Source organism: Pongo abelii, chromosome 13, assembly GCF_028885655.2.
Source record: "Pongo abelii isolate AG06213 chromosome 13, NHGRI_mPonAbe1-v2.0_pri, whole genome shotgun sequence".
NCBI lineage: Eukaryota > Metazoa > Chordata > Mammalia > Primates > Hominidae > Pongo > Pongo abelii.
Window position 1 is genome coordinate 22,272,356 of NC_071998.2, and position 17,814 is coordinate 22,290,169.

General features: G+C 51.4%; 1 protein-coding gene across 4 annotated transcripts in view; it reads right to left on the reverse strand.

Annotated features, from left to right (window-relative positions):
* Positions 1–24: 24 nt before the first annotated feature.
* RUSC2 (RUN and SH3 domain containing 2) overlaps positions 25–17,814 on the reverse strand; it is a 72,129-nt gene continuing 54,339 nt past the window's right edge. For 2 of the 4 annotated variants that reach the window (XM_024251805.3, XM_063713925.1), the window contains 11 exons: positions 13,423–15,528; positions 6,229–6,870; positions 5,795–5,980; positions 5,484–5,624; positions 3,944–4,020; positions 3,563–3,737; positions 3,368–3,473; positions 2,665–2,711; positions 1,087–1,909; positions 843–980; positions 30–750 (listed from right to left, as the gene is read on the reverse strand). In XM_024251805.3, the coding sequence (XP_024107573.2) occupies positions 549–750; positions 843–980; positions 1,087–1,909; positions 2,665–2,711; positions 3,368–3,473; positions 3,563–3,737; positions 3,944–4,020; positions 5,484–5,624; positions 5,795–5,980; positions 6,229–6,870; positions 13,423–15,436 (4,551 nt within the window). In that variant the 5' untranslated portion in view covers positions 15,437–15,528 and the 3' untranslated portion in view covers positions 30–548. 4 annotated transcript variants of the gene reach the window in all.

Consider the following 17,814-nt stretch of genomic DNA (forward strand, 5'->3'; position numbering starts at 1 on the left):
GGGTGGGGGAGCACAAAGAGGAAATGGTCTGGAGGCTGAGCACCTTTTTTATTAATAGGTATAATAAATAAATAAATAAATACATAAACAGACGCCTGGGCTCCTCCTCCCTCTTCTGATGACCAGGCACTGGCCACAGCCTATTTACATACAGCTGGGGGGCTTTAGGGATCTGGCCCCAATACTGTTACCCATCCTCATCTCCACCTGGCCTAGGGAACCCTGTGGATGGCTTTCTGGGCCACCCGCCTCCAGGGGGACTTGCTTGTCTTCACCCATGGAAGGGTTGGCCCAGACGGGCCAGGGGAATCCTGGCAGCCCGGTGCTGCGTCCCGTCCCTCCTTTCCTGGGTGGAGGTCTGGACGAGGTCACTGGGACAGTTAAGGGGGCGTAATTAATACTGAGCACAGGGAGCAGGTGCCAGCACAGGGATACATGGCCCCAGCTCTCAGTCTACTCTGCAGCCAAGCCAATGGCTTGGGAAGGGCTCTCAGGCTCTGAGTCTGGGGGTTATGAGGGTCCCTGAGGCCACCAGCATGCACAGGGCCTCAGTTTTGGCTGCTTCCAGGGGTTGGACTTGGAGTTGGGGTCAATGTCACGTAGGCCAGGGGCACCAGGCCAGAGTCGGGGCCGTGGCTGCAGCGCAGCCAGTCTCCTCCAGCTCGCCCCAGCACTCGTAGGATGTCTCCTTTGTGGAAGCTCAGCTGTCCAGGGCCGGTGGCCAGGTGGTGGCACAGTGTCTGCACCTCACTGGGGAAACAGCACATGGAGGTCAGAGAAACCCCATCAAAAGCCAACTGCAGCCCCTCAGCCCCTCAGCCCTTCCGTTTCCCCAGGCTTACTACGGAGGACTGGAGGGCAGGGCTGGAGAGAGTGGCTCCTGCAGGCTCTCCTTGGGCTCTGGCTCCCGGCGGGAACCCACTGTCTGTGCCACTAGTTGGAACATGGACTTGTCCAGGCTCAGCCAGTCCGAGGGGAGCCTAGGGACAGCAGCTGGACTCAGGCTCTGCCCAGGATTGGCTCTGCCCATGCCCTGGCACAGCAGGCTCCCTACTCCCTCCATCCCTACCGTGGGCAGGCTCTCACCTGTTTGTGGGCCGGGGCTCCCGCTGGGCTTTTCGGGAGCCAAAGAGGTGTCCCCACTTGATGGCTCCAGGTGAAGGCTCTGAGGCCCCTTCCTCATTTTCTGCTGGCGGGGCAGCGGGCCCTTCCCTCTCCCGACTGCGCCTCAGCTCAGCCAGCACAGAGTCAGGGGGGCTCCCCATCCAGAAGGGCCAGCCCCTTTCCCGGCCCAGGGCCTCCTCAGAGGCAGGGCAGGCCTCAGCCCCCTCCACTACTCCCTCTCGGGGTGGTGGAGCCTGGGGAGGCCCCCCACCTCCTGCCCCTTTCTTTTTCTCGCTGCTGCTATTGCTGCTACCACGAGGGAACCTGGAACCCTCAATGGAGCCATCGATGTAGACCTGGGAGCTCTGCATGAGCTGGTACCACCAGCCGGCCTGCCCACCTCGGGCCCACCTGCCACGCCCTGAGCCCCCGGCTGCCTCTGCCACCTCTTCTGTCTCCTCTTCTTCCTCTTCCTCTTCTCCACCTTCTGAGGCACCCACACCCTTCACCCGCTCCCCTTGGGCTGCCCTGTCCACGTCTCCAGGGCCCTCCTGGCCCCGGGCCCGGGCCAGCTGCAGTGTGGAGTGGGCAGACAGCAGCAGGTCCTGGGACACCCGCAGCAGTTCCTTGTGCTGCCGCTGCTGCTGCCCACTTTGCAGCAGCCGGTGCTGGAACAGCAAGTCGAGGCTGAAGGGCAGCAGGGCCAGGGGCTGTAGCAGCAGCAGCAGCTCTTCAAAGAGGCCAGGACACACAGTATGAGCTGCACTCAGGAAGCCCCAGGGCTGGTAGTGGGTCTGGATGATGTCTAGGGGAAAAGAGAGAGGGACTGATCCACACAGAGAAGCAGAGCCTGGCCCAAGTGGGACTTTGAAAGACAGCCTGGGCAGAGCTGCTGCAGACAGCGGTGCAGGCTGTGCACTAGTCAGCTTGCATGTACTAAGTATAAACGCTGCTGCCCACAGCTGTGCAGTGCCTAAACTCTCCAACCCCAGGCAGTGGCCCTGAGTTTAGAGGAGTGAGATGCAGGGATTCCTGGCCACCCTAACTCCCAGATTTCTGGAGTATCCTGCTGGCTCCAAGGTTTTTTGTTTTGTTTTTTGAGACTGAGTCTCACTCTGTTGCCCAAGCTGGAGTGCCGTGGCATGATCTCGGCTCACTGAAACCTCTGCCTCTCAGGTTCAAGCAATTCTCGTGCCTCAGCCTCCCGAGTAGCTGGGACTACAGGCATGTGCCACCACAGCCGGCTAATTTTTGAATTTTTAGTAGAGACGGGGTTTCACCATGTCGCCCAGGCTAGTCTCGAACTCTTGACCTCAGGTGATCCACGTGCCTCGGTCTCCCAAAGTGCTGGGATTACAGGCATGAGCACCGTGCCTGGCCCAAGGTTTTAACTCAAGCAGAGGCTGGGGAAGGCCTTGGGTGGAAGCCTGAGGCTCTGAGGATGAACACTTGTGTGGCCCCCCTCCCCACCTCCAGCAATGAAAAGACAGCTCTTCCTTCCTCTTTTGTGCCTCTGAATTCTGACCCATTGAGTTTGACCTGCAGGGTTCTGGGCATTACCTTCGTGGTTATAGAGGTGATTAAACCAGAACTCCAGGGACCGGATGCTGTAGGGAGACAGGTGAAGAGAGTTGAGTCTTGTGTGAATACAGCCAAATAAGGAGACAGATCCAGGCGGTCAGGCACAGGAAGAATAGGTGAACGCGCCCTTCCATGGCACGATTCATTTCACCTAATTCCAGAGAGTCACTGGGGATGTGTGGAGGGAGATGGACATGTGATTTACAAGCCAATTGCTTCCTCCTGGAGTGGAGTCAGCCTGCAGTAGACCTAAGAAATCAAGTCAGCTACTGTGTAAAAGTACAGGCAGCTCAGGGCCAAAGGGAATGGCCTGGGCGCATACCTGAGAAAGCATGTTACTAGGATGTGGGTCCCAAGGTGGATTTAGGGTCAAGCAGGATTTGGAAGTAGTGCTGGAATGGAGAGGATCAGGGTTTACAAGGTCCAGAGAAATTAAGAAACCCAACTAATTTCCAAATAAGCCAGGTTACAGATTTGTAAAAGCAGACCACGTTGGTGACCAGTGACAGTCATGGGCACAGTGGGAAGGCAGTGACCTACTGAGAGGCCATAGCGGGCTGGGGGGACCCTCCAGATCCACCCTTTCTGTCTGTCCAGGGAGTTGTTTCCTTGGTGCAGGCAGAGCCCGGGGATGGGGGGCAGGGCAAGTTGTTTAGGGGATCTTGCCGCCCTGTGCACTCACTTGAGCAGGCCGAGGATGAAGGCGTTGAAGCGCATGGTATGACTGGTGAGCTCTGGGAATTGGCTGACTTTGTTGTAGAGGCCATGCAGGACCTTGGTGGATGGGCCTGGGAGGAAGCCAGGGTTGCAGGTCACATGACCAATTTCTGGAACCCTAAATTCAGCCCCGGGTCCCAGTCTGGCACCCAGCACCTACCTAGCTGTGTGGAAGCCTCAACCACACTCCATGGCATGTTCTTACGCTGCCCGATGATGACGTCCAGTACAAAGGCCTTGAGCCCATCCTCCAGCACGGCGCGGACAGCAGGGCACAAGTACTTCAGAACCAGGTGGCCCACATTGGGGCTCACAGAACTGTTTCCCAGCTTTGCCTGTAGGTGTGGTAGGGAAGTACAGGAAACCCCCTCAGGCCTGACCGTGGTCCTCTCGTAGTGGGCCCTCATGGTTCCCCTCTTGCCATCCCCATTCCTAAGTACCCACCCCTGGGCTGTAAATGCAAGACAGCAAGGGAAGGTGGCAGTACAGGACAGGTGAGGGCTTGCAGGCAGAGCTCAGCTCTCCACATTTCCTTGCCTACCTTCACCCCGGGATCCCGGCTTGTGCCAAAATGAGCCACAATGAGGTCCACAGCAATGTTAACAGCTTTTACCAGCCCTGCAAGGAAGAATGTGATGTGACAGGTCCCTGAGCAAGTCCTTAGCCAACTCAGCTGGGGCTGAAACCTCAGCAGGGGTGGGAAAGGGCTCTCACACTTACTCAGTCTCCACATCTGCACGTGGGTCTCATCAAAACATTCAGGCCTGGCCCTTTTCTGGTTCTGCCCAGTTCTTAAGCTTTTCCTGTCTTTACTTCCCAGCCTGGAGCCACCTCAGTGATGCCATTGTCAAGCCTCTCAATGTCCTCACCTCTCAGCCCTTATTCCAATCCTGGGTCAGGCCAACTGTCGGTTTTCTCCACTCTGAGAAACCAGGCCACTGACCTGAAGAAAACCCAAGTCCCTCACCCCAGTGCCAGTGCCAGACAAGGGCGGTTCTTTGACACGTGCCTTGTCAGCACTCTCTGCCATACCCTTAAGTTGCCATGTGAAATCGACACCCCTCCTCTCAAGCCCTTGGTTCTGCTTCAGAGAACAAAGGCCCCTAGTTATAAACTCCTTTAACTTCCCTCTGCCTCCAAAATCCGTAACAATCTCATATGTACATCCCTCACTCCCCTGCCCACTTGCATCTCCTTTGCGTCCTGGAGGAAGGTGGCTGTTTCCCTTCTTGCCTGAGTTCTTTCTCCCTGAGCTCTGTTTCTCCCCTTTCTGCCTTCGCAAGGAACTTCAGCTCTCTCTCCGCAGGCTCATCTTCAGCCCACAATTATGCTCAGTTCTCTCCATCTCACTAAAAATGTTCTTAGTTCAGTGGTCACTTATTTGCTAAATACTGTGGGTCTTGTCAGTCTTCATCTTACTAGATGTCACCAACACGCTTACCCAAGCTGCTGGGCCCTCTAATACCTTCACCCACCCCTCCAAGAGCACTGAGGCATTTTTTGATGACATGGAAGCCTCCTCATGAGACTTTGCTCACTGCAGGAAGGGACTGGAGCGCGACTCTGAAAGCCTCTGATGAATGACCCTTGCTCCCTCACATGCACTCATGATACAGAGCACACAGCTTCCTCCTCTGGCCCCAGAGCCTGTGTGCTCCAACTCCTTCCCAGCACCTGGAGATTTGTTTGTGGTTTTCTTTTGAAAAGGAGTTTTCAGTTTTGTTGCCCAGGCTGGACTGTGACGGTGGGATCTCGGCTCACTGCAACCTCCACCTCCTGGGTTCAAGTAATTCTTCTGCCTCAGCCTCCCGAGTAGCTGGGATTACACGCGCCCACCACCACGCCCAGCTAATTTTTTTTTGTATTTTTAGTAGAGATGGGGTTTCACCATGTTGGCCAGGCTGGCCTCGAACTCCTGACCTCATGATCCACCTGCCTTGGCCTCCCAAAGTGCTGGGATTACAGGCGTGAGCCACTGGGCCCAGCCAGCACTTAGAGATTTAAGCCTGGCTAGGTAGTAGGGCAAGTGTGAGGAGGTAGTGACAGCAGAGTCCCTGGCCTGAGCTGGGGGTTATATACACCTTTTTTCTGAAGCAGGTCAATGGAAATGGCCTCTGAGCTGCCATCTGGGGATAGACAAAACTCAGCTGGAGGCTTCTCCGTCAAGGAAAAGGGGTCCTGGAAGTCAGGGCAGGTCAGTGGTAACGGCTTCACTGCTTGGCCTGGAAAGAAGAGAAAAATCAATCCTGAGCAACTCTCAGTGCAGGAGTTCCAGCCCAGTTCAGTGCCTCGTACCGTCTGAGACACGTTCCTTTGGGACTGACCCCTTCTCTAGCCCTTTCCAGCCATGGCATAGCCTGCCCCGGGTGTACTGGGGACCCTGCTCACACACCATTCAGCCGGCAGTTCAGATGGCTGGCAGCACTGAGGGAGCCAGGGAACTCAAAGATAGGGTTTCTTCGGGCCAGCCGAGCTTCTTGTGATCTTCGGTCTAGGCTCCCTGACAAACCAGGTGGCCCTAGTGGGTTCTTCCTCCTGTATTCCCGCCACTTGAGGGCTTGAGGGGATAGGTGGTTGGCTGGAAGCAGAACAGATTAGCAGAAAGACAAGAGTTGGCAGGAGACAGCGAGACAGTTTCACATCCACCCAGTGGGCCCATATGAAACACTAGATTATCTGTGGATATTATCTACAGATGCTGGGGAAGGGATGCAGACATCCTAACCTCTGGCCCCAGGTGAGAGTGGAAGCAACCACTCAAAGGGGAGGTGGTGGAAGTGCTTGCGTGAGGTGGCGGGTTGGGTAGGGAGATGCTGGAGCTCGTACCATTACTGGGCCTGGTGGCCATGCTGCCCTCACCACCTCCCCGGGCCAGGCTCTCTGCTCGGCTGAGGCCAGATCGCCAGGAGCCCAGAGGTGGCAAGCTTCCTGTTCCATGGAGCCGGTACTCAGTCAAGGTCAGTATCTTCTGATCCTCCTTCTGTGGCTGCTGGGAGGTGGCAGGCCGGACAGCAGGAGGACAGGAGTGGCTCCATGGGGGCAGGCTTTCTGTGGCTGTGGGCTGCTCTGGGGGAGGGGAGCACGAAGTGGAGGCAGAAGAGTCAGTGCTGGGCCCAAAGGGGCCAACACTCCGGATGGGGGAGTAGCTGCCCAGGGGCGATGGCCGAGAGGTCTCTGGCTCAGGCCCAGCTTTCCTGGCACCTCTGCCAGTGACTCGGGGAGTGGATGCCTGCGGTTCCCCTGAGGGAGCTGGGACTGAGACTTGAGCAGCAGGGGCAGCCAGTGGGGCAGGCTGCTGTGTACGGCTGCAGCCTGAGAGGCTGTAGAGCTGGGAAAGGCTGTGGAGGGCCCGGGCCTTGGCCAGCTGCTTGGGGAAGTGGTGCTGGAACACGAAGGGCTGGATGGGCAGCGTGGTTGGCCTCTGTTCCTTGCTGTAGCGAAGGACTGGTCGGCTCTCGGTGCCACCCCCTGTAGCAAAGGGATGGAGAAGAAATCAGTAGACAGACACTGGAACCCACATGAGAGAAAACCCAGAAGCAGAGATGGGAGAGGGGAGAGGGGCAGGGACCTGGCTGGCAGGAATTGAATGGGGTAGAAGTTCGTGGAATGGGACACTGCTCCCCTCTTTTGTAAAACGTTTCCTATTGTTTTTATGGTGCTGGACTGTCTTGTACCTCTCTGCTGTTCAGTCCCTCTTCATTTTCTTGACTCCAAAGGTGAGTGTATCTTAAGGCTAAACTCTTGCATCTCACCTTACACTTTATTTATTGCACAGTTTGAGTTCAGACTTCTACAGGATGACTCCCAAACCCACAGCTTTAGCCTGGACCTTCTTCTTGATCTCCAGATCATTCTGCTTTATAGTTCTGCTTTCACTTAAAATGTGCTATAAGAGCTCATCCATCACCTTTCTCCTTTTTTCCGATGACTTCCATTTCTGTCAACGGCAGAACCATTTTCTTTGTTTCTAAGTCTTGGAGTCACAGTCACACACATTTTCAGTGATTAAAATGTTTCAGATGTTATTGACTTCAAGCTTTTGCTCATTATCCCATCTCCAGTCATGCCGGCACATTTCATTCTTGAGCATATCTAACCATAGTAAGATATTTCTTTACTTCCAGCCTTCCTGTTATCCGTATCTACCCCCACTCCCACTCTTCACGATCCTGGCATTGGAACCTCAGAGTCCACATTTGCTCCCCCTGAACGAAGGTATGTTCCCCAAGGCTGGGCCTCTCCTGTTCTTTCAGGCAGTCTTCAGGTCAATGTCCCTTAAAACATGGTGCTCAGAACTAAACACAAAACTCCAGGACACTGGAGTGGGACAGTGGATGGACTGCACTTCCAACAAAACACTGTAGATCTCCGAATAAACGCAAGATGGCGCTATAAGCACGCACCCGGCCTAAAGCCCTGGTGAAAGCTCACCAGCAGGGGGGCTCACTAGCTCTGTGAGGCAGGAATTAGTTCTTACTTGACATATTAGGAAATGTGAAATGTAGACAGATTAAAGCACTTGCTCAGGGTCAAACAACTAGGAAGTGGCAGAGCTAGAATTCTGCCTAACCCAGAGTCTGATTTCGGAGCCACTGTTCTTTTTACCACATTGTACTACCCGTGAAATTGTATCAGGCCAGGTTTTCCTATCCCTCATCTTATTTACATCAAAGAGTCGCAGGGGATGGGGACCACAATCCCATCAGGGAGGTGCTTCTGAATCACTCCCAGGGGACACTTTCAAGCTCCACCCTCCTGCTATCCCCAGTCACTGCTTACACAAACTCTGCATTCTCCCTGGCCCACTGTGCTCCAGCCACACTTCCCCGTCCTTAAACACACCAGATGCATGAACATCTCCGGGCCTTTTGCACCTGCTTTTCTTCCTGCCTGAATCTTCTCACCATTCAGGCATCAGCTCAAATATCACCCCCTCAATAAGACCTTCTCTGACTACCTCAGCCCCTCTGGCAAGTTGCTCTCTATCCCATTACCCTGTTTCATTTTCTTTTCAGCATTGTTGAACTTTCCAGCAATTAAAAGTTGTCCTTTTAATGTGTTTATTGTCCATTACTACTCCTAAGAGCTCCAGAAAAGTGGGAATTTTATATTGTTCACTGCTGGATCCATAATGCCTGGAACAGAGGCTGGCACACAGTATGCAGTGAATAACGATCTGTTAAATGAGAGAATCTCCACGGTCACTCTTGATTCAAGCCAGTCTCACTACAACCAGAAGCTTCTTACATACACCAACTAGCTTCTGAGATACAAATTTTATCTCCCAGAATAAAGTCTAATCTTCTCAGTGAGCTAGGTGCCCACACCTGCTACAAGCTAGGCTGCTCTCCCTTCAGACTTCCACACCTGCCCCCACTGACCCTACTCTTCCCAGTCCATCCCTGTCGTGAAGCCCACTGCTTTTCCTATCAGGAGTGTGTTCTTCCTTTCCGCCTATTTAAGTATCAGTTTTCAAGGCTGAGCTGACTCTGGCTATTGGATTAGGTCATCCCAACCACAGCTTTATTATACCCCCTATACAAAGTATGTCTGAATTAGACTGCTTATTCCTACCCTTTTAAAACTCCTCTCTGCTAAGTTCCCAGGATACAGATTGAGGCAGAGGAATAAGATCAGGTAAGAAGGGGGCCCCTGTGGGGAATGGGTCTTAGTTCTACCCTCAGGGAATACACAGAATAAGTTTTCTCACTTTTCTATGTGACATTCGTTAAGAAAACCAGAGACAGAGACCGTATTCACCCGAGTCAGTTTTTCTCTAGGTTAAATAGCCCCAGTCCCCCAGTTCCTCAGTTCCTTCTTAAGATGTGGTGCCCAGAACTCAATGGAATACCACTGAGCACTCACTGGTTCGGAGGAGTGAGAGACTATCCACTCTTTCTTTCTGGAGTCTATGAATGAATCCAGTCATCTTAACTTTTTGGAAGCTCTTACCAACTGCTGACTCACTCTGAGTTTGCAATCAAATATTCCAAATCAACTCAAGTGCAGGTTACATATCAAACTTCACATTGGTCTCTGCTTTATTAGTTTTGTTCTTTCAAGATTCAGTAAGATCCCTTTAAATCTTGATTCTGCTGCTCAGTATCTCAAAGAGCCGTCTCAGCTGCTTTTTATTTTTATTTTTTAATTTACTTTTTTTTTGAGACAGAGTCTCACTTTGTCATCCATGCTGGAGTGCAGTGGCGTGATCTCAGCTTACTGCAACCTCCGCCTCCCGGGTTCAAGCGATTATTGTGCCTCAGCCTCCCGGGTAGCTGGGACTACAGGCGTGGGCCACCATGCCTAGCTAATTTTTGTATTTTTAGTAGAGATGGGGTTTCTCCATGTTGCCCAGGCTAGTCTCGAACTCCTGGCCTCAAATGATTTGCTCACCTCAGCCTCCCAAAGTGCTGGGATTACAGGCATGAGCCACCACACCTGCCCTACTTTAATTTTTTTTAGAGACAGTATCTCACTTTTTGCCCAGGCTGGGATGCAGTGGTGCAATCATAGCTCACTGTGCCTCAAACTCCTGGGCTCAGGCGATCCTCCCGCCTCAGCCTCCCGAGTAGCTAGGACTACAGGTGTTTGCCACCACTCCGAGCTATTTTTAAATTTTTTTTTCTTAGACACAGGGTCTCACTATATTGCCCAGGCTGCTCTCTAACCCCTGGCTTCAAGTGATCCTCCTGCCTCAGCTTCCCAAAGTGCTGGGATTATAGGTGTGAGCCACCATGCCCACCCGACCTTCTCAGCTTCCTATACTGTCATTCCTAGATTGGATCAACCTGTCCCTTCTTTTGTCATTCAAAGCTTGATGAATTGTCATTCGTTTTTGATTTAGAAAAAAGCTGTACAGAATCAAGAGAAGACTGGAGACTTATGGAACAGAGCAGCATCTTGATATGTCTTAATCTGATAGAGAAAACACTTTTTAACACCTCTCCTCACATCTCTGACCAGGATATTTCTTGCCCTCCAAACGCCAGTCATAGTATCCCATGAGATGCACCCAGCAGACAGACACTGCACTCTAAGGAAGTGGGTTCAAAGGACCCAAGCAATCCTTGCTGTTTCTGATCCTGCCCCTTCCCTAGAGATCTCCGTTCCATGTCCACCCCAAGGACAGCTCTTCCGTGTATGTTAGGAACATGAAGTCTTCTGATGGACTGTGATCTCCCTGACAGCATAGATATCATTTATGGTTTTAAAACATTTTCTTTTGTGAAGCCAACAGACCCAACCTAAGGCTACAGCACAGCTGTGAGCCTCTGCTATCCCTGCTTTACCTCCCTTTCCTTCTAAACCCTCTGAGATCTGGCTTCCACTCTCACTACTCCCGAATGTTGCCTTCAGGATTCTTCATTATCTTAGGTGATTTCTCTTTAGAACTCTTTTGGTTCAAACTTTTTTTAAACTTTCTCATCCTTTGGTTCCTGTGACTTCACTCTCTCCTGTTTTTTCTTTTCTTTTTGAGACGGACTCTCACTTTGTCACCCAGACTGGAGTGCAGTGGCATAATCTTGGCTCACTGCAACCTCTGCCTCCCAGGTTCAAGCGATTCTCCTGCCTCAGCTCCCATGTAGCTGGAACTACAGGCACCCACCACCACACCTAATTTTTGTATTTTTAGTAGAGATGGGGTTCACCATGTTGGTCAGGCTGGTGAACTCCTGACCTCAGGTGACCCGCTCACCTCGGCCTCCCAAAGTGCTGGGATTACAGGAATGAGCCACCATGCCCGGCCCCTCCTGGTTTTTCTTCTGTTGTCCTAATTCTTCTGTCTCTTTTGAGGGTGCTGCTCATCCCTTAAGTCACAGTATCCCCTTCTTCCCTTTATAACTCCACACATTCTCCCTGGATCCTCTCTCAGCCACACACATAGCTTCAGCTACCACTTTTGTTTTTTATTTTTGAGACAGAGTCTCACTGTTTCCCAGGCTGGAGTGCAGTGGCGTGATCTAGGCTCACTGCAACCTCTGTCTCCTGGGTTCAAGCGATTCTCCTGCCTCGGCCTTCCACATTGCTGGGATTACAGGCGTGTACCACCACACCTGGCTAATTTTTGTATTTTTAGTAGAGATGGGGTTTCACCATGTTGGCCAGGCTGGTCTTGAACTCCCGAACTCAGGTGATCTGCCTGCCTCAGTCTCCTAAAGTGCTGGGACTACAGGTATGAGTCACCACGCCCAGCAAGTGCCAGCTACCACTTTCATTCCAATGACTTTCCAATCGACACAGTGCTTTCTGCTGATTTCAGGGAAGACACCCCTTCCAGTCCATCTTCTACCCAGACAACCAGTGGTCCAATTACTTTTTTTTTTTTTTTGAGGCGGAGTTTCGCTCTTGTTGCCCAGGCTGGAGTGCAGTGGCGTGATCTCGGCTCACTGCAACCTCCGTCCCAGATTCAAGTGATTCTCCTGCCTCAGCCTCCGGAGTAGCTGGGATTACAGGAATGCGCCACCATGCCCAGCTAATTTTTGTATTATTAGTAGAGGTGGGGTTTTACCATGTTGGCCAGGCTGGTCTTGAAAACCTGACCTGAGGTGATCTGCCCGCCTTGGCCTCCCAAAGTGCTGGGATTACAGGTGGGAGCCACTGTGCCCAGCCCAATTACTTTTTTTTTAAAACAAGGCCTGAAGGAACAACCAACCAGTGATCTTTCTAAAATGCAAATCAAAACATATAATTAAGCAGACAGAAAAACCAAACCAAACAAAAACAAACAAATGCCAAAAGCCATTTCTCTGACTAAAATCTTTCAGTGGTTCCACCTGTGTTCCACTATGGCTACACCAAATTATATGCAGTTCCTAGAAAGGGTCAAGCTATTCTGAGCCTTTGTGGTTTTGTACAGACAATCCTGTGAGTCTAGAACATTCTTCTTACAAGTCTTCACAAAGCCTAATCCTCATCATCTTTCTAGATTGGACTTAACTGTAACTGCATTAGCAGTTCCTCCACGACATTTCAGTCTGATTTAGATACCCGTCTCACTGGTCAGTACGGAACACTGCCATCTCTGCATTTTAATGATCAACTATGTTTTCTGCTTCCATCCTTAGTTGGAATCCTTGAAAACAGAGTCATCCCTCTCATCTCTCTGTCACTAGCACCACCTTAACACACTGGTATAAAATATTTATTTAAAATGTAACAAAATAAATAGGGAAAGAGCTGGCCTAGGGAGGCCACTGCGCTCCAGCCTGGGAGAAAGAGCAAGACTCCGTCTCAAAAAGAAAAAAAAAAAAAAAAGTTCACTGACGCCCAGTGCGTGTGTGTTGTTGTTGTTAGACATATCCCTTGGTTGCCCCTTAGGCACTGCAAATTCCTAAAGGTCCGAAACTGAACTTATGTCTTATCCCTCTTCCAGGAAATCTCCTGTGATTACAGCCCCTATCCATGGCCTCATCTTTCCCATCATCCAGGTTCAGAATCAGTCTTCTGAATCCTTCATTTCCCAATATGTCAGCCTAAGTCCTGCTGATTTTGTCTCCTCAGTGTATTTTTTTTTTTTTGAGACAATCTCACTCTGTCTCAAAATCAGCACTCACCCAGGCTGGAGTGCAGTGATATGATCTCAGCTCAGTGCAACCTCCGCCTCCTGGGTTCAAGCGATTATCCTGCCTCAGCCCCCTGAGTAGCTGGGATTACAGGTGGGTGCTACCACTCCTGGCTAGTTTATTTTTTATTTTAGTAGAGCTGGGGTTTCATTATGTTGGCCAGGCTGGTCTCAATCTCCTGACCTCAAGTGATTTGCCTGCCTCGGCCTCCCAAAGAGCTGGGATCACAGGTGTGAGTCACTGCACCGGGTCTGCTCAGTGTATTTTTGAGTCCTCTTTCTCCAGTGAGCCCATTCCACTGTAGCTGTGGGTCCTGCCCTGGCCTAGGATAACAGATCTAGGATGTGGAACCTCTAGTGGTATGGATGGGGTGGTCTGGCAGGGACCTGTCATGGAGGTGGCCATGCATATCCTGCTGGTGAATAGCCACATATTTGCTAACCCTTAGGCTCCTTACCGTCAGCTCTAGCTCTTGCATCCCTCTGGGTATGGCTGTTGGCTGGGCTCCCTGGGAGAGCAGGCCCTGGATCCATCAGCTGAGCCAGGGGGCCTTGCCCAGTAGCTCTGAGGCCAGCAGGAGGCATCTCACTGGAGTGGGGTCCCTGACAGACCTGGGTGGACCAGGGTGGACTTGGCTCTGGGCCAAGTAGGTCCATGCCTGGCCCCAAGGGCATGGGTGGCAGGCTATGGCTACAGCGAGTGCCCTCATCCAGTGGGGCCCCCCGATCTTGCTGGGCTTCTTGGATGGGTGAGAACTCCTGGGAGGAGTCCCCAACACTCACACGAAGTGGGGGCGAGCCAGAGCCTCCAGTTTTCTTCCGGCCCTTGGCCAGCTCGGCAAAGGAGGTGACCCTCCTGGGTGGGGAGCTAGGCCCGGCCATGGCTGCAGGGCCCTCACTCAAGCGCACTGGGCAACTCAACATGCGTTCCAGCGAGCCCAGGCGGACAGGAGGGCTGCGCTGCAGGCTGCGATCATAGCTGCGGGAGCGCTGACGTCCAGTGCTGAGGTTGGGGGGTGAAGTATTCGTGTATACTTGCCCCTCAAGCACAGTGGGGCCCACAGCAGCTGCTGCTTGGGTGGAGGAACTCACTGCTTCTTGTTCCTCTGGCTGGACTTCTGGCTTCTGGAATAGGTAATACTCAGAGGGCTGGCTGGGGCCTGGGTCTGGGCCAGGGCCTGGTGGGGGACTTATCTTGGTGTGTTCCTCAGAGCAGCTAGTGATGGAAGAGCCAGCAGGGCTTGGGGATGATTGGGAAGATAGGTCACAGGTGACAAGTTTATAGTAATTTTGTGTGGCCACAACAAGACGGGCCTGGCTTTGGAAGCAGGCTGTGAGGTCAGCCACTGCTGGGCACGGCTCACAGTGTGGGCGGTAGGAGTTGCAGTTGGCATCAAGCTCAGGAGAAGAGGCATGAGGGCAACCATAGCCCCCTTCCCTTCCTCCACTTTCAGGGTGATGGGACTCATAAGACATCTTAGACTCAGCTGGGGAGGGCTGCAGATCCAGGTAGAAGGCGCCAGGGTCTGAGTGGCTGCAGAAGGAAGAGTCGCTGCAGGACTGTGGGGCAGAGTTGAGATTGGCACGGGGGGTGCCATGCATCTTGTTGTAGAGGGTGCTGAAGGTGACCAGCACACCATCTGAACTGTTGCAGGAGGAGTCGCTCACATAGCCCATGGACTGGTCAGCTGCCTCGGACTGACTGGATGTGCTACTGCAGCGGCAGTGCTGGGCCCCTGAGCCGGAGCATCCAGGGTTCCTTGGGGATTCATCTGAACTGAGCTTCCATTCCTGGTCAAAGGAAAAGCCAGAGGTATCGCTGGCTGCACCCCCACTGCCACTCCCACCAGGTCCCCCACACTCATCCAGCTCCATAGTCTCTGCTTCCAGCTCTGGCCGGCAGCAGTGGCTGGTGCCGCACTGCTGAGTATCCAAGGTCATCACTGGCCCCTGTTCCTGTCCTTCCACCACTCCAGCCCGACTGCGTGTTGTCCCCCATGGCCTGCCCACTCTGGGGCCAGATGGTGGCAGCTGGAAAGAGGATAGATGAAAGTTGGGCTGGCCAGTGCCATGCAGGTGGAAGGACTGCTGGGTGGCACTGTCACCAATGCTGTCATCATACAGGTCACCAAGTCCTGGCTCACCCACACCCTCCTGCAGCAAGAAGGGGTTGTGTCGTTTGGGGGCTCCAGGGCCTCTTCCATCCCGACTCCTACTCTTGGTGCTGTCTATAGACCGTGCAGTTCCTCCTGGAGCAGAGTGCAGACTGCTGAATAGCAGGGAGTCAGCTTGTCCTAGGTCTTGATCGGGCTGGGTGATGCCCAGCTCAGGTGGGCAGAAGGGATTAGGTCTTGTGCTCCCACTACCTCCACCTGCCCCTCCACAGCACTGCCTGTCTGGGACTTGGCAGTGCACCAAGGGGATGTGATGAACGATGAGGGTCTCTCCAGTCAGCTTTGGGGGACTATCCATTCTGGAAAGTTCGAATAAGGGCTTCAACAGCACCAGACACTGTCCCTGGAGCCCAGTGGGGCAGAACACATTTCATCAGGAGAGCTTGGCACCTGGAGAGAGAGGGAAAGAAAGGGAACCTAATGTCACCTCCCTGGAAGTCAGGGGCATGCCCTTCCCTACATCATTTTCAGACGGAGAAGAGCCCAGGAAGAGAAAAGGCTTGAGTCAAGATGGAGCTTGACCACACAGCCCAATAGGCAGGTGGGGACATAACCATGCTTTCTGCATTGCACAGGTGCAGCACCTGAGGTACCCCTTAATTTTAAGGTCACCATGCATCAAATTATGACAAAAGGCCAAGTCCTTCTAATGCCACATATGAAGGTTTGGGCAGTACTTCCCCTTTCTCTTTCAAGGACCCTGTCCTTGGCAGTAAACAATGACTAGTCCTTAGCACAAAAAAACTATGAATAATGACAATTAAGAAAAAACCATCTAGGATGTCTAAGGCTTAGACACAGCTATAGCACACAAGTTTACAGACAAGAGGGAAAATCATGAATAATATGAACTCATAGCAATAAGCTATAATTTTGCAAGAAGCATTTTAAAATATACGGTATCATCTGACCAAGTGACTGTTATCTCTGATCCCCTTTCTCGTCCTACGAGCCCCAGAATATTTGTCCCTTTCTGATGACTGTGGGCTAAGTATCCTTACTATCGTCACTGCTGTACTAGAACTTCTTGAATGCAGAGACTGAGTTGGGCATTAGGGTGACTGCAAGTATGACTGATGTCAACCTCTTCCTCCTCAATGGGGGTGGGGGGGACCTAGTTTTATGTCTTTTGTATCATTCTAACACATCACATAAGATAAACGTGAAAGGCATAATACATTCTTAACATGTGTCTAGCTCAGGATACAGACATCCTGAAGTGCCCAAATGCTGCCCAGTTTTAGCTTAGAACCTTCACTACTGGGATCCACTAGAAAGTCTTCTCTTCCCAGTTTTACCTCTTATAGGCTAAAGCAAAGTTCTCTCTTGTTCAAGGTCTCCTGGTGCCAAGGACACAGAACCCATCCTGAGCTTCTCTGGTCTCTTGGCTGCACCGTGGCAGTGTGGCCTGCTCAAGTTCTAGTCTCCTGTGTTTCCACGTTCAGGTCGCAACAGTCTTCATTCCCTTCGACTCCTCACATGTAGTGTTCCAAAATTCATTCATTTCCCTTCTCTTTTTATTCCTATCATTTCCTTTTCACTCACCCTGAGTCTAAATCCCCCATTGCCTTTCTCTTATTCATCATTTAACTGAATCCTTGACATAATCAATTTCTTAAAATTTAACTCATTTAGAACACAGGGTCTTAGCTCGTCATGTGGAATGTGGTAAAGGCTGAGGCAAGTCACATATACTCAAGGACATGAATAAACAATGCATAAAAAATATGACTAATAAGTATACGTATGAGGGACAAGGTATTAAAATATAATTGTGTTAAATTTAAGCAGCAATTATTTACAATCTTGCTTCCTCCTCCCCTTTCTGAGAGGAAGGTAGGCTCCTCTGTTGAACTTCCAAGCCTTTGTGTCTTTAATGGGCTAATGGGTAGAGATGTAGAAGGGCAGATATTAAGAGAGTCTGAGCTACAAGATTAAGGATTACAGAAGAAAACATAGGAGTAAATCTTTGTTATCTTGGATTAGGTGATGGTTTCTTAGATATGACACCAAAGGCACAAGTGACAAAAGAAAAAACATAAATTGGACTCCATAAGAACCAAAAACTTTTGTGCTTCAAAAGATACCACCAAGAAAGTGAAAAGACAGTCCATAAAATGGGAGAAAGTATTTGCAAATCATATACCTGATAAAAGACTTCTAATCAGAATATATAAAGAACTCTTACAACTCAACAATAAAAAGACATACGAGGCTGGGCACGGTGGCTCACGCCCATAATCCTAACACTTTGGGAGGCCAAGGCGGGAGAATCACGAGGTCAGGAGATAGAGACCATCCTGGCCGACATGGTGAAATCCCATCTCTACTAAAAATATAAAAATTAGCTGGGCGTGGTAGTGCATGCCTGTAATCCCAGCTACTTGGGAGGCTGAGGCAGGAGAATCGCTTGAATTAGAGAGTCAGAGGTTGCAGTGAGCTGAGATCATGCCACAGCACTCCAGCCTGGCGACAGAGTGAGACTCTGTCTCAAAAAAAAAAAAAAGACATATGATCCAGTTTAAGACAGGGCAAACAGTATGAATAGGCATTTCTCTGAAGAAGACATACAAGTGTCTAACCAGCACATGAAAAGATGTTCAACATCATTAGTCATTAGAGTAATAAAAATCACAATGAGATACTACTTCACTCCAGCTGCGATGGATAAAATAA